General features: G+C 45.3%; 1 protein-coding gene across 4 annotated transcripts; it reads left to right on the forward strand.

Moving 5' to 3' along the window:
• The first annotated feature begins 7,880 nt into the window (after positions 1 to 7,880).
• Positions 7,881 to 16,352, forward strand: LOC144722299 (XK-related protein 9-like). Of its 4 annotated transcripts, XM_078600420.1 has the most exons (6): positions 7,881 to 7,975; positions 8,229 to 8,327; positions 8,459 to 8,644; positions 10,567 to 10,945; positions 11,546 to 11,748; positions 14,414 to 16,352. In XM_078600420.1, exons 4-6 carry the CDS (start codon positions 10,593 to 10,595, stop codon positions 15,244 to 15,246), a joined length of 1,389 nt encoding a protein of 462 aa, XP_078456546.1. In that variant the 5' UTR covers positions 7,881 to 7,975; positions 8,229 to 8,327; positions 8,459 to 8,644; positions 10,567 to 10,592; the 3' UTR covers positions 15,247 to 16,352. The 4 variants fall into 4 exon arrangements, with proteins under 4 accessions (XP_078456546.1, XP_078456548.1, XP_078456547.1 ...); XM_078600422.1 differs by lacking the exon at positions 8,229 to 8,327 and having other exon boundaries at positions 7,885 to 7,975; XM_078600421.1 differs by lacking the exon at positions 8,229 to 8,327 and having other exon boundaries at positions 7,934 to 8,018.
• The last annotated feature ends 245 nt before the right edge of the window (positions 16,353 to 16,597 follow it).

Genomic DNA, 16,597 nt, shown 5'->3' on the forward strand with positions numbered 1-16,597 from the left:
GATCGCTAATGTCCTCACAGTTTGCGGGCATCAAGTAACATTTTAACGGGCACCACGTAGAGGCCGACCTAGGGACGTTCTACTCGATAGATATACTCACGTGCTCACGCAGAGGCAAAGATCGAACGTTTAAGAGCTTTGGGCCATTTGGAGCAAGTGCTGTTGGGGTGAACCAATTAAGCCCCAGGGTTGTTGGGTCAGCATCATGCACGCTTGACCAATACTGTACAACGCCCGGCCGCCTTTGTCTTCCAAGTACAAGCGCTTTCAGCGAGCGCCAGGTGCTCGTTATTAAAGGACGTGTCGAGCTCGGGGAGGCTCACAACAGGATCAGGGATGAGGTTTCCACTGCATGTTCGTGGTCTGGAATCGACCCCGTGTCTAGTAGCGCAGTGCACTCAATTAGGACTCACAGCACACGGGAGGAAAACTCGTATGGAAAAACAAACATATATGAACATAATTATTTGAAGCTTTCGTGACTGCAGGAATCCATACTCTTTGGTTCTTTCGGTAAAGTCACGTAGGTAGAAAAAATAACAGATCACGACGTTTCGATCGCAACACAAGCAATCGTCATCAGGTGTGTTGCGATCGAAACGTAGTGATCTATTATTATTTGTTCTACCTACGTGACTTTACCGAAAGAACCAAAAAGTTAATGAACATAATGATACGTTTATTATAACTCCACTGTTAATGCATAAATCATGTAAATAGTGTTAGCGCATAATAGACATTGTTGTGGAGTTAGAATCCCGGCCACGGCTATGAGTCAACAGTGTGCTGTACTGTTTGTTGAACTTCTTTAGTACCGCACGTAGCCAAACGTGCTAATCGGAAGTGCGGGGGAAGGACAATAAACTGAACACAAAAAGCAGTTCTAAAGAAACGAGTTTTCAATGTAGACGATTTAAAAGTGAATAGTTCCGGCGGCTTCCTAATATCGGAACGAAGAGCGTTCCAGACGGCCATAGAAGCGCTCCTGAAAGCGCACGATGCAGTGCTCTAAAGAAGGCCCATTGCTTGATATAATCGCCGAATATATATATATTTTTTAAATTTTAAAACCGCGGTGTTATTGACCGAATGTGGGTGAGTTTGTTTGTACTCGTGCACCACTGCCAACGCAGCAGCAGCAGCACCGCCACCGCCACCCACTAATTTGAGCGCGGACTGCAGGGATATCTGAGCCGTTCCTGGACCAAACCTCAACAAACCCACGGAGATCCACGCGGTGCAGCTACTGGAGGCTGCAACAACTCAAATGACGATACGGCGATGCAATTACAAAGTGATGAGAATTCATTACGATAGACATATGAGCAGTTAATGTAAACACGTCATGTTATGAATTTTCATATCAGTGCATCTTCTAATTATGCATTGACGACCGTCAACCCAGACTAATAGAAATTCTAATTATTTTCTGTAAAGGCTAGAGAGATATTACATTTAACATAAATACTGTATAGTCCACGTGCTTATAATTAGAAATAAAACTAACATATCGTGTTAAATACTTAAAAGGTAGACGTTCCCTATCATTAGTGAATCAGGTCATTCGCCATCAGTGGAGTGTGACGCTACAGCCGAGAGAAAGCAGTATATTTGTCTAAAAAAGTGCGGCACTGGATGTGCGGCTCGTAACGCTAAGAATCTCAAAACGTGTTTACCATACAGAAGGAATTTCTCAGTGATAAATTGAATACATTTATTATTTTTCTATCTACGTGACTTTACCGAATGACCCAAAGAGTATGAATGTAATAGAGTATACATATTTTCCGTTGTAAGAACTTTCGGAAATTTTGATTCACAGGAATTTTATCAACCATCCATTTACTCAGAGACTATAATGTGCACGGTTTAAAAGATTATCCTCTGGTATAGCACTTAAAGTTACAGTGAAACAAAAAATCTGCTATATCTTTTTAAAATAATCGAACACTTCGCTCACTCACTGGGAGTGAAAAGATAGTTACATAACACGTAACAGCACAACGCCGCAGATCCGACGGTCACATATCCGCCCTCAACTCAGAGTCGCCCACACAGATTGGTGCAGAATTAGTGCATGGCGTAATTGTCATTATATACAGATGTTCACATTTCCGAACTTTAAATATATTAAAAAAATCGCCAGCGGTATAATCATCATGCCTTTCATTGTCAGCTTTGAACAATTCCTTCTGTGTAACAAAGCATCGGTTAACCGGCTAAACAACACGGTTATCTAAGTATACTTAAGTATACTTAGATAACCGTGTTGTATAGGTATACATGCACATTATTAATGTTTCAGTGAGTAAAATTAATTATTACAAAATGTTCATCCCTGGCAATCCACTGCCATATGACGGTATCCCATACACCTGGTCCATGAGTCATGGGTGCTGTTTGAGCATACTTCACCACGATGTTCAGTGCGGGAGTAGGGGCCGTCCATAAATGACGTCACGCACCTAGGGGGGGGGTCAGACATTTGTGACGATGTGTGACGAGGGGGGGGGGGGTGAAAAATGTGACGTCACATCAAAATGCGCAAACTTTAAATAATTATAGACAACACGTTCTACATAATTAAATAGACGTTTTAATAAATGTTTTCTCCTACAACATCAGAGTGCAGCGCCACATTAAATACGCACTACAATGACACTAGTTTAAAGCGATTTGAAGCATGTTTTTTTGTGGGGGCGGGGGGGGGGCAGAGCTTTGTGACGTCATATTTAATGGGGGGTCTGACTTTTTGTGATGTCGTGTGACGAAGGGGGGGGGGGGGGGGGGTCAAAAATCGTCCAAAATAGCGTGACGTCATTTATGGACGGCCCCTATTGTGCCCCCTAACAGGGGCCGGGAATGGCTCAGGTATCACTCGCCATGCACTGGTGTATGCTTCTAGATTTGAAGCTTTCGTGACTGCAAGGATTCATACTCTTAGCTCTTTCGGTAAAGTCACGTAGGTAAAAAATGAAATAAAAATTAATAAAAATAAAAACAATAAAATAACGACGTTTCGGAGGCAACACAAGCTTCTGTCTTCAGGTGAAACTGTCACAGCAAAATTTTGATACAGATATTTTGCTGTGACAGTTTCACCTGAAGACGGAAGCTTGTGTTGCCTCCGAAACGTCGTGATTTTATTGTTTTTATTTTTATTAATTTTTATTTCATTTTTTACCTACCTGGTGTATATTGTTGGTCGTGGTCGAAAATTGAACTCGGGTATCCTGGTTCTCAATGCTCCCTCTGCTGGTTCTAGATGAGCCCTGTGCTGGTTGAATAGGCGTCATGTCGCCTGCTGCTAAAGCAGTGGCTCTTCTTCTTAACCCGGGGGGGGGGGGGGGGGGTGCACGCTGGACCCGCTGGGGGTGCGAGATGCCCTTTCTGAGGGTGCGAGACGTGGCCAGCTTTTTTTAGAAACGAAACGCAAAGCACGGGCACGTAAGAACAACTGCATTGTTTCATTATTAAACCTCCGCATTTATGAACATGACACATTTTTTGACGATTGAGAACCAAAGGGCTGCAGTAAAGGTGAAGAACCACTCTTCTAAATCACACCAAACCGCGACGTTCACCACCCCTCGACTGGCACACGGTGCGTGAACTGTCGAGGGGTTCCAAGTGATACCCGCAGCCGCTAGAGGGCGCTAAATGTAACAACGTGATCGGTGGTGGTTTCAGTTTCATTGCAGTTTCATTTATTCGGTACGAGCTGTACTACCCGGCTTCGCCCGGGGACTTGGATTCACCACACCCGGCCGCCTTTGTCTCCGCAGTGGCGATGTTCACACACCACAGCAGTTACTCGTTTGAGGCTGAGCCGACCTAGGGGAGGCCCAGGACCAGTTAAAATAATCGTCACCGGTGAGCGGGAATCGAACTCGGGTCGCCGGGTTCATAGCGCGTCGCGCTAACCGCTACACTACAATGCGTGACGCTTCCACATGCGCGGGTCACATGACAGATGTGACGTCACAGCTCACTTGCCGTGAAAAAAATCTATGCATTATTGAGCTCCCCCCCCCCAAAATTTTTTTGTATTTTTTATAATGTTTGCATGGTGTACAGTCTGGAAAGTACCCACATGGCAAATTTCCAGTTTGTTGCATGTCGGGAAGTACGCTAAACATTTTGAACAGACACACACAATCACAAATTTGCCTTTTATATTCATGGAGATAACCCTGTGAGCCATGCGGCTCTTGACTCGGGTGCAACCGCAACAAACAAAACTGTTGTACAGCAGCGTAAGACCTGCCCATTGTTCGTCTCAGCAGCACCTAAACCAGGGGTCGGCAACCAAAATAACAAGAAGAGCCATTTCTTTCCAATTCGGTACAAAATTCAGTATTTCAAGAGCCGCAATGCATCTATGTACATACTGTACATATCGTCAAGAAGCAGCCCGTAAAGAGCCGCATGCGGCTCCGGAGCCGTAGGTTGCCGACCCCTGACCTAAACAACCCCAGCGAGACACGCGCACTGCGGAGAATCACCGAGAAACAGCATTGCTTATTAACATCACAAGGGACAGTGTTAGCCACGAGAGACAGAGGGACAGTGGTATTGTTTCAGTCATAAAACTGTAAAGATAAACAACGTTGTGTTTTTTGTTAAATATTTCACAATTCCAGGAGAATTCAAATCACGGCAATATCGCCAAACATCCATGAACCAAGAGCTACGACAATGGGGACTTGTCGCTCACTCGACACTCTCACGGCGACAGGGAAAGAAAGTTGGAATCTCGGGCGGCATCCGACGGTCAACATCGCCGCGCGGGTCGTGGGGGTCAATTGGGCCATGCGGCACCATCTCATTACTGGCGACGCCGGGCAGGGGGCCCATGGCAAACCAGGACACGTGGAACTCGACGAGAGAAATGAACAAAAGACAGCATCTGCGTGCGGTTCCAGTGGTTGAAGAAGGCTCGTTGTGGGTGCTGTTAACGATTATATTCTCCTTACGCTCTTCAAAGTCTTCAGGTGCTTTCATCATTCAGACGCTACATGATAATTATTGTGCAGGCTTGGGCAGGGATAATATTGTATTGGCAGCACGGATGGTCGGAGGAAAATGAATTCCAGACGTGCGGTGTTACTGTGCGGCAATATATGCAAACTCGTGGCTGCTTGCGTAACAGACTACAGTACTTTTCCGTGCCACTCGTCACTTATATTATGACATCAAGCAAACGCACTAACACAATGGGAAAAAAACCTGCTACGATTATGATCAAAATGCAATTACTACCACTCATTGTACTGCACTTCTACGTTACCGCGTGAAGACGGGCCTTACCCGCCTTTACCAACCAGCAGCCCATGCAGCAGTTGATTGGGGAGCCCTTTGTTAACGCTCTGCTTGATTGCAGTCTTCATCGTATGGATGATGTTGACGTCGAGCCACGACGACGACGATGATGATGTCACATCGAAGTGGTTGAGCCAGGAGATTGCGTCAGGAGCCGCGGACTGGAGCAGCTGCGTGATGCCTCCTCCTGCTTAATTCGTGAATGGGACATCAAGGTCACTGCTCTGGGTGACCACACTAGCAGCCACGCATTTACACTAACCTCTGCTGCTGTAATTTCTTCTAATGCGAACTGCTGCAGCTTCTTACTATTAAAATTTCCCTCCCTTTATTACTGCTAATCCTACTTCCTCCCTTTATGACTACTAATCATACATAATACACGAGCATAATACGACTTTGAGACCTCCCCACCACCTACACATTCCACAAGTAGTGACTAATCCCATATCTGCATTTTCCATAAATATGCTAAATTCCTCTGTTGATATGTAAATTCCTTTGTCAAGGCGCTCTCCTCCTCTAACCCAACTTATATATACGCTGCCAGGCTTGGCGGTGTTCATTCGGACGCTGTCTTTCCGACAGCTCTGTTCTTCACCTGAGGACGGCTGCTTGCGTTGTGGCCGAAACGTCGTGAGCATTTTATTGTATTATGTTTTATTTGTATTATTTTATTATTTCCCTTCTACGTGACTTGACCGAAAGAACCAAGAAGATGAATCCCTGCAGTCACGAAAGCTTTAAATCGAAATTCAGCCACGGAGAGTTTTTTTTTTAAATGTTCCATTTGTCCATCAAGCATTCACATTTGCTGCCACATGCTTTGTGCCCGTGAGCCATCGAGGGAGATGGAACCCAAGGGGAATCTTCTGCGTGCGTCGGGTCTTGCCCAAGGTGTCGGTGATGTCTTTGTGAACTCCACTCGTCAGGGAAACGCAACGTCTGGCGTCTACGGTATATCGAACATCTTCTTCCATTGAGATGAGCTTCACTGCACTTCAGTTTTATTTTCGCGTATTCTTGGCGGTGCTGCAATTTCCAAGGATGACGTCACACGGGCTCGCTCGCTTCGTCACTACACCCACTGCCCGGTGCTGTGCCGCCCTGAAAAATCACCCATCAAACTGCAACGCAGAAATTGTGTTCAAAGATAAAGATCCATATAGGCGGAGTTTGACTAAATTCCAGATTTGAAGCTTTCGTCACTGCAAGGATTCATACTCTTAGGTTTTTTCGGTAAAGTCACAGAGGGAAATTTTTTTTTTAGAAATAAAATAATAAATCATGACGTTTCGGAGACAACACAAGTCTCCGTTATCAGGTGGGACCGTCACAGCTAAATTGACTGTATCAAGTGAGGCGAAATTCCAAGAGACAAGCTCTTAAATACAAGTTAAGGGGGGAGGAGGGGGGAGGGGCTTATCTGAATGGAGTTTGACTTCTTCTGTTTGGCGGTGTGGCAAAGGGGGTTAGCTTTGTTCTTCGCATTAGGAATCGCGGGTGCATTTGAATAATCTAAAATAGTTAATCTGAATGGTAAACTACTGAAAATAAAATAGTGAAGGTGTTCAGTTTGGGCGAGGGGGGGTGGTGCCCCAACGCCCCCCTCCCGCATAATCCACCCATGCAAAGATCCTCCGTATAGCCTTAACATACTGTAGGGGCAAGTGCTGTTAGCGAGCACCTATGAAGGCCGGCACGGCACACGAGGGGCTGGGTGGCCAGCACCACGCCCGACCGCCTTTGTCTCCCCAGTGGCGATGTTTTAGACAACGCACCAGGTTACTCATTGAGGTTGAGTTAACCCAGAGTTCCACGTTTGCGCACACAAAATGAATCGCTCTTATGGTGAAACGAAATCTCGATGGTCAGTTGTGTACGCTCGAGGGAGCTCTGAAAGCCCACTCTAGAGAGGGTGTTTGGCCTACTCTTCCACGCGGGCCAGACGTCTTCGGTGAGGTGTGGTAGAGCACCCACACATTTACAAACTTTGCTGAGCGAACGACGTTCTTGTCGACACACATCAAACCCGCGTTTGCTGCTGCAATTGATCACTTTATACTATTATTGCTACTACACGCTTTTATTTAACTCACTCTGTCTGTTGTCGTTGTTGTATCCTCAAATCTTGTAACTCAATTTTAACCCACTTCCCAATGTGGTATCGACTGCAAACTTGGTATACTTATGTCATACTGATGACAATACTATATTTTATCATAAAACATAAGAAATATATTTTTCAACATAATTTTTTAGATGCTATGTTTCGGCTTGGCTCTAATTGTCCACGGGTAACTGACATCGGCTGTAATTGGCCACGGCACCTTACGTTGTGGCAAGCTTCGGGGCCCCTTCCTGGAGTCGTGGAGTTCTTCCATCACTCGCACATTTCATAAAAGTGTGTTTTAAAAAAAGTTTAAAAAAAATATTGTTTCTAATCTCCCCAGGCGTCTCTAGCGACATCTGTTGACTGCGAGTTGTGTTCGCTTGGGCCACTCTTCACCCCTATGGGCCGACACCAGCAACAGCAAGCAGAATTTGGCAGCGCGTGCTGGTTGCGTGGTTTACAGTGAGGCATGTGTGCTCTGTGTGTGTACACGCCTGTGGCAAATCGAAACCACCGTGCTTCCTGATTTCCTCTGCCCTGGTTAAGTAACAGCAACTATCGCTCGCTTTAACACCCGCAGACGGTATTAGTATTTTTATAACAGCCATCATCATTTTCACGTGTGTATATGTGTATGTGCGCGTGTGTGTGTATGCGTGTAAACTACACGTGGGGAGCGGTGGTGCAGCGGTTAGCGCTACGTTGCGCTACGAACCCGGTCATCCGGGTTCCATTCCCGCTCACGGCCAACACCCAGTGACGATTGTCTGAACTGGTCCTGGGCCTCCCCTAGGTCGACTCAGCCTCAAAATAAGCACCTGGTTCGGTGTGTGTGTAAACATCGCCACTGGGGGAGACAAAGGCGGCCGGGCTTGGTGCTGGCCTTCCGGAGGTACTCGCTAACATCACTTGCCCCCACAGTCTGCTCAGGCTACACTGGTGGGGGTCTTTGTTTCGTGTAAACGATATTTGACGAACGTCAATGCGTGACCGGCGCTCAACTCTGTTTCGTTTTACCGACAGCGCCGAGCTCATCGCCACGTGCTACACGCGAATGGTCCCCCATGGGACACGGAGCTCGGGACGTGTGGGGTGGACCGCTGTCGACATGAACTTGGGAGACGCAACGAAAGTGAACGTGGGGGAAGAAGATCGCGAGCTCGCCCAACGTCTCTGAAGACAAAAAAAAAGATCTCGTCGAGAAAGAAGGTAGGGAGGAAGGGGTTTCCGAGCTTTTGTTCGGCTCCCATCGAGTACCCACAGCGAGCACGAGGTCATTCTGGGTACCGTGTCACGACCCCGTAGGGGTTGTTGAACCCTGTGTTCTTGTACGGGGAAATTTGAGTTGTTCGGATCTATATGGTGGAAACTATTTTGTTTTGGTCTATTTGTGTTTCTCCCTTGTGATGGGACGTTGTAGGATGAACGTTGAGATTATAAGGGCCACGGGGTGACCACTGAGGTCTTCATTGGTCTGTAATAAGTAGGCACCGATAAGGGGTTGACAGGTATGATGCGGTCAAACTATACGCTGTATATATATTTTGTCTACCTACGTGACTTTACCGAAATAACCAAAGAGTATGGATTCCTGCAGTCACGAAAACTTCAAATCATTTCGATTCTTATTTTTAAACAAAAAGCCAACAAGTCATTTTAACCACATTTGTATTTACGTAACAGATGTGTTTGTTTTTTAAAGATGGATGTTAAACATTGCATGGGCAGACGAGATGCAGCATAATGTACATGTATTACGGACGGGGTATACACAACAAGAAAGTTAGCATAATTAGAGAGAGTCAAGTTGCATTTCTCGGACACGTAATGGGAAACAAGAGACTGAATAATATCACGTCCTCGCTTGTAACAAATCATCGGTACAAGAACAATTGGATGCAGCTGAGAGCACTGGATGGCGAGTTCTTGTTATAGGCTACTGCGGAACCACAATCCATTGTTGTACTGCACTCCTGTGACCCCCCCCCCCGTGTTCATCCACCAACCCGCTGTGACCTGCGTGGTGAAGTATGTTCAAACCAAGGCCGGAATTATAATAAATATTCAAATATGCTCAAAATGTCCCCCCCAATTTCTTGCTATAAAATAGATTTCCGTTTTTATGATTGTGGTTATAGTTGTACTTTATTAATCCCTAATCTCTGCCATTACATACAATGAAACAAGAAAATGTAAAAAAGAAAAAATAGAGCAATGTTATACAATACACTACTAGACATTATTGTAATAAATAAATAAATAGTCCATCCTATGTGTTAGGCAGGAAATGGCAGGAAATTCGTTTTCAAATGTAGATTTTTTTTTCTGGGGGGAACCCCCAGACCCCCTGAAAGATTTGGTCCCCCCCAATGTTGACTCCATGGCTACGGCCTTGGTTCAAACCATCCATCCGCACGGCCAGCACACAATCCAAGGCCTTCTTCATGCAGCAGTGGATAGACAAAGATCTGTCCACGTGCATGTTGGTGAGGAAGTGTTCACCCTCTACGCAGCAATCTTTTATTCTGTGAGTTGTAATCCTACACGAGTATACTGTACGGCGTTGTAAGCAGAAGCGTTCCTCGTCAATACTGCTCCCCCAAAGTTGCACAATTCCGGTGTCTGATGTGCAGCGTGCAGGAGAGCTATTGAGGCAGTTGCCAATTAGACGAGAGAGTTGCTGATCGTTCGTTGCCTTTTATTGAACTTCCTTCGCACCGTACGTAGACAACCGTGCTAATCGGAGGTGCGGGGAGAACGACAACAAATTAAAGACGAAAACAAAAGCATTTATCAGGATGTGAGTTTTCAATCTAGACTTTAAAAAAAGTGCATGCCTCCAGTGGCTGCCTGATATCGACAATGCCCGCTGTGCATGATGGTCGCCCATCAACAACGTTTAGCAGGATCAAACCTGCTTAGCTTCTGAGATCTGTGATTTGGTCCTGTTCGGGTCCAGGCTCCAACCACTCATCTCTATAAAAATGAATATTCCCACTGTCTCAGTACAGCCTATTATAATGCTGCGGTTGCATTTAGACACTATACAAAAATTCAAAGTACATTGCATTACTATCACTGTGAGGCCTACGTTGTAATGCCCCCGCCCCCTCTCTCTCTCTCACCCCCAGCCACCCCAGCCACGTGGAGGTGCAGTATGGATCAGGGGCCCAGGAATGAGCAATGGACACGCTGCAGATTTGGAGTGGAATTAGCCACCACGGGGGTATCACTCGGAATGCTCGTTTTTGACATCTGCACGGACTTGCTTTTGGCCTGGAATTACCTGCACCAAGGGGAGGAACTGAATTTCGGCCTCACAATCTCCTTGATCATCCTTCCCAGCGTCGTCGTCCAGTTCTACAGCTACGCGTGGTTCGTGAGCGACAAGAACAATAAGAAAACGTGGTGGCTGCAGATGTGTGAGGAGGTGCCTGCCTTCCGTTGCGTCACCGGGAATAAGTGGATTCTCTCCGTTGTGCACGTGTTGCAGATGGGTTTGTTCATGAGGTACGGAGGTTGGTACACACAGGCACACCGGGTGGCCATGATATTCCATGGCTGACAACAATGGTGTTCATTTAGTCAGCATTTTTTTTACTATAGCCTTCCTAGAGTCGACAACGACCTGCGGAACTTCAGTTCAAGCCATTCCCTTAGTCAAGTCGACTAAAGAAGTGGAGAATTTAGTCCACTCTCAGTTATTTAATGTTGGTGAGATATTCTCTGTCCCATCCCAATATAAAGTCGGCTAATAATCAGTTTAACACGTAGGCTTTCACAACCAATCCCCCCCCCCCACATTGTGCAAGAGCGCAGAAGGGTGGTCAACACATCTACGCCTCTATATAAGGAATGAAACAGGAAGACTTCTCCACGAATCTGGCTGTCGTCTGATGAAGCTGGTTGTAATTACTGGCGAAACGTCGTACTCAGATTGTAAATGTTGTGGCTTGGCTCTCCAACACACCGGTGTGTTGAACTAGTAACGGATTGGCATGTTCTGTTTACGTGACAAACCTTACTAATTGGCTGTGTCGGTTGGTGGCGGGTTTAGCGACGCATTTGTAGTGAAGAATACCAGACACAGCAGCATTGCTTGTGTTGCAGGGCCCTTTGCCTCATCTATCTGGGCGTCAAGGCATATCGGAAGCACGCAGCTGACGGAACCTGGGATCTGCTGACACACTGGTGCAGCCACCAGGCTGACCTGACCATGCTGCGCTTGTTCGAGACCATGCTGGAGAGCACTCCCCAGCTCCTCCTGCAGGTCCACATCGTGCTGCTGACGCGTCAGCCCAACTCCATCCAGTGTGAGTCTCCGGCGAACGTCGAGAACGGCGTCCGTGAAATGTCTCGCGCCCATAATTCTGCTTTGCGTCGTGTGCCTAATGCTGCCATTGCCTGAACAAGCAGGGCACATTGGGCCGAAGTAACGAGGGCTTGGGGCAGGTCACAGAGTGGCAGAGGTTTCCCGCAATTCATGATCTGCCATTCCACTGATGGAATCATGAATTCCGCTCCTGGGGGCATGGACATTCTATTGTATATGTAGTGAACATGACGGTGAATTATGTGCTATTCCTGGTACGTTCTACTACGTTCACTCTCCCAAGGAAGCAGAAACTACTCCATACAAAAATACACTTTTCGATTTAAAGCTTTCGTGACTGCAGGGATTCATCTTCTTGGTTCTTTCGGTAAAGTCACGTAGAAGGGAAATAATAAAATAAATTTTGTTTTACTTAATAAAATACAATTCTCACAACGTTTCGGCCACAACGCAAGCAGCTGTCCTCATTATTATTTCCCTTCTACGTGACTTTACCGAAAGAACCAAGAAGACAAAAATACACGTTCTTTTCTAAAGCCCTTAGTCAATCCACTGCTGGATGAAGGCCTCTTAACAACATTTTGGCATTGGTCCACCGCTTGTTTGACTATACTTGATCACACTGGTGAGTGCCGGTTGGTGAAGTTGTGGGTTGGAGGGCGATGAGCGGTTCAGATGCTACTTGCTCCGTAGTACAGTGCGCTAACCACTACGCCACTGTACCTGCATTAACCTCCCAGAAAAGGTTTCCACCGCAGCCACATAATCACATTTGCGAAATCCACGTTTTGATGTCACGGCGCTGTTGTGAAATCCTCTCTCCCTGGCCCTCGCCTGGGATTAGATCGCGTTCGTGGAGCGGACTTGTGTGTTCTGTCCTTTCTGCATTGCACGGTAATGCTCCTGACGGCTCATGACCTGCAAACTATTTGCTGACGTGTAGCGTTTTCTTCCATTCCAATACAGCTACATCTGCTCTCTTCGCGAAATGCATCTCAGAAATTTTGTCTGCTAGTTTATGAAAAAAACCGTTACATATGTTTTTGTTGTACAACAGGGATGTTTTTAAAAAACTTTTTCTACCAAAATAACGATGACAGAAACGTCACATGACACTTGAAATATCGGTGTATCAATATGCATTCTCAATGGACTCGCCAGCATGTCTGCACGGGTGTGCTATTTGGACAGAAAAAAAACGTACCATATGTAACTTCCCAGAAAATGATGTGCATCCAGCACTCAAATCACTTGTGCACGTTAAATTGGAACTTGTATGGTGCGTGGACATGTAACATTGATATTGTTGAATTAAAATTTTATTCGTAATAGGTTTTACCCTTTCTGGCAATACAACAGTTGTGTTAATATGTTCAAACACCAAAGAGAAACCTTTCGCCAGCAATGAAGTCTACAGTAACGACACGTGTTTGTGGTGAACATGCAAACAAACATGCTCTGATAATAATTATATTGTCTTTGAAACTGATTGCCCTACACCAGCGACAGCTTTCTTTATGGCCCATGTCCCACCAAAGTCAGACCAGAGATTGCCAAAAGGCGAACAGCAAAAAGGCAATGCACGTATCAGAGCATTTATAGCTCGGGGTGAAAGCAATGTCATGGGATACCTTTATTGCCAACAACAAATTTGAGTAGATTAGACATTGGGCTGCAGTATTATGACATTGACATATGTAGCTCTGCTTCAACTGGCCTTCACAAATTATCCGAGCATAGCATAAACAGCTGATCATACACCAGAGGTATTCCTAGTGTTGAGTGTGACGAATGTTTTTAAAGGAGATATGAATTCTGTATTTCTAATCCTATTCAAAACCCTTTCCACGGACATAAACAGCATTTATTCGAGCAGACAATCGAATTGGAAGTTCAGCAAGCATGGTGAACTAAATGCATTAAATCCATAATAATGTGTTTTGTAAAGACTGATAAAAAAATACTTGAATTATACAGTGCAACATGTATGTCCTGTATGTTGAACTTCTTTCGCACCATACATAGGCAACCGTGGTAATCGTAGGTTGTGGTTGGATATAAACATAGGATATTAATGTATGTATGTTGAACTTCTTTCGTCACCGTACGTAACCAACCGCACTAATCGGAGGGGCAACTTAGCCTCGCTGCCGATGGCACCTGTTTCACGCATGGTAGTCTCCCCATCCAAGCGTGATCAAGGATGGGCCCTGGGCATTGACGTGGCCTAGCGGTGGCGCATTCACCGCTTTGTTGCAGAGATTCACGGTTCGATTCCAGTGGATGCCCTGGGTAAGACTGTGGGATCTATCAACCATGAACATATAGTGGACGTTAAAGATCCTGTGATGTCATTTGAAAGAGTAGGCCGTTGCGTGCCATAGTCACGGTGCCAAATTAGAATAATTTAAATGACTCAATTTGACTTTACGTGGCAATCATTGTCCCATGCTGTGAAAACTTGGCAAGTCCCTCCTGTAACAGTCACGGAGCTTTGCCGAGTAAGCAAGTGTCATGAGTAACGAAACACCGCTTAGCTGCTGAGCTTTGATGATATTGGGTGCATTCTGGGAGATATGGGCAAAGGCATGCTGGCTTATATGTATAAACAAACTAACCCTCTACTTGTGTGTGTCATTCTTCAGGTATCACTATAGTGGCGTCTTCAATAGCCATTGCCTGGACCTTGTTGGACTACCACATGACCTTGCGGAATTCTCTCGATAAGAAGGAAAAGCTGAAACTGTTAAGCTTAGCCTTCGTTGTGGTCTTATTGTCCAAGTACTTTTTGCTTGTATCCCAACTGCTCACACTCTGTCTCCTCACCCTGCTGTGGCCCTGGTATTACGTGGTTCCTGTCTGGGTGCTCATTTGGGTTTTGATGACCCTGACGGTTTATTTTCACAAGACTGAATTCATGAACACTGGCTTCCAAGAGTTTGTCTACCGCTGCACCGTCGGCTTCATTCTAATTTTTTCTTTCTTCAACGTAGGGGAAGATGCCACTCGGAGGAACGTGATTTGCTACTACTTATTCACGTGTTTAGAGATTGTTGTGGCTATAGGTGAGACGACTTGGCGCCACATTAGCACACTGATGACCACTGAAATCTGGATGCTAGCGATAGTTATTTCCATCGTTGTGGGTTTTGTACTCGGGATTGGGTTCATGTGTTTGTACTACGGCTGCCTGCATCCCACAAGGGGAAAGTACGGAAAGGTCAGCGTGTCAAGGAGCTCCAAAAACAGTTCTGTCAGCTGTGTGGTGGCGTACGACGAGGTCGACACGGGCTGTTGGCCTGGAGCAACTGACACCCCCAATGGAACTAACTCGGCATCGCTTCAGCCCCCAACAAACGGACACGGCGGCGGTGAATTACAAACTAGCGAGACGGGAGTGGAGGCTGTCCAGCCGCAAGGTACAAGCACTGCCCGGTCACGATCCACTTCCAGACTAGAGCGCTGTATACGGCTGTAGTGAACTCCATGGTGATGATGATGAAGACGTAGTTGATATAACGATGCTGGGAACTCAACTTTGTGTTTCTCATTAAAAGCAGCTACGCAGTGCATTCCCTAGCCATGAAATTGCTTGCACTATAGTGTGTAGAATGTAATGACGCGGTTGCAGAAGCTAGAACATTATTATTTCATCGCCTGTATACAGTTGCAGCTACTCAGTGTATTGCCTTGTTCTGAAAGTGCTTACACCATAGTGTGTAAAATACAATAACGTGGACACAGTAACTAGAACAGGTGATTATTTCATTACCATTACAGTATACAATTTTATATTGCTAAGGTATTGAGAAATATGCTACATATTCTGGTCTACAATCAATGCTCTGTAATTACTCGAAAGTCCTGCCTTTTTCAGATTTCACTGTTTCAATGAGGAGCTGTGTGCAATGAATGTGACCAGTGACTGAGCAATGTCTTGGCACTTAACAATTTATCCCCTTTGCGATTAGAGCGAAAGTGACGTTACTATCATCGGCGATAAATATGTTTCTGTTATATAGCAGATGATTTGAGGTTACATGGCTACAATGCAATTTTCAATTGGCAATGGCTTATCTTTACTTTCATCAGACCTGGGGTCGATTGTAATTCCAGTTACTGCAGCATAATCTGAAATCACTATATTGTGGCTGCGATTCGTGAAAGTAACACAATGCATTTTTTAAATTGACACCAGTTATGATCATGTTGGATTTAAGACATTGACACGAGTAACACGTTCATGCAGGCTCCTGTTGATACCGAGTATTATATTTAAAAACAACTCAATACATGAGTCCGCAACACTACCTTGAAATGAAAAGGAAGTGTTATTCACAAATGTGTTGAGGTTTTATTGTGGTATTCGTGCTTGTGCACCAATGCAAAGGAAGCAGTGTCATTAAATAATTCGCTACATTTAAAAACGCTTAATTGTAAGAATACATTTCAAACCTGTGGAGGGAATTTAGTATTTTTGTATTTGCTCATTTGACGTTCACACTTTTTTTCCCGTAAAGTTAAGCGCTTAACCTTGTTCTACTGTTTGTTTAATAAGAAAAAAAAATAAAAGGCTTTCACAAACCCTTTGTTTGGAGGTTGTTCGACCATACCTCACCATGCTGCTCTGTGACGATTGCTGAAGGGGTGTGGAGACTCATGGACCAGTTCAGATATCCCTGGCCAAGCAATGCCAGCCACGACCAGGTATTCAACTCAGGACACCTGATTTGTAGCATCGTGCGCGAGCCACTGTGGCATGGCTCCACTCCGTTCAATAATTGCATTATTATACAGAATTTAAATTACATAAAACTTCGTGTATTGTT

The sequence above is a fragment of the Lampetra planeri genome, chromosome 14, assembly GCF_965212315.1.
Source record: "Lampetra planeri chromosome 14, kcLamPlan1.2.h2, whole genome shotgun sequence".
Lineage (NCBI taxonomy): Eukaryota > Metazoa > Chordata > Hyperoartia > Petromyzontiformes > Petromyzontidae > Lampetra > Lampetra planeri.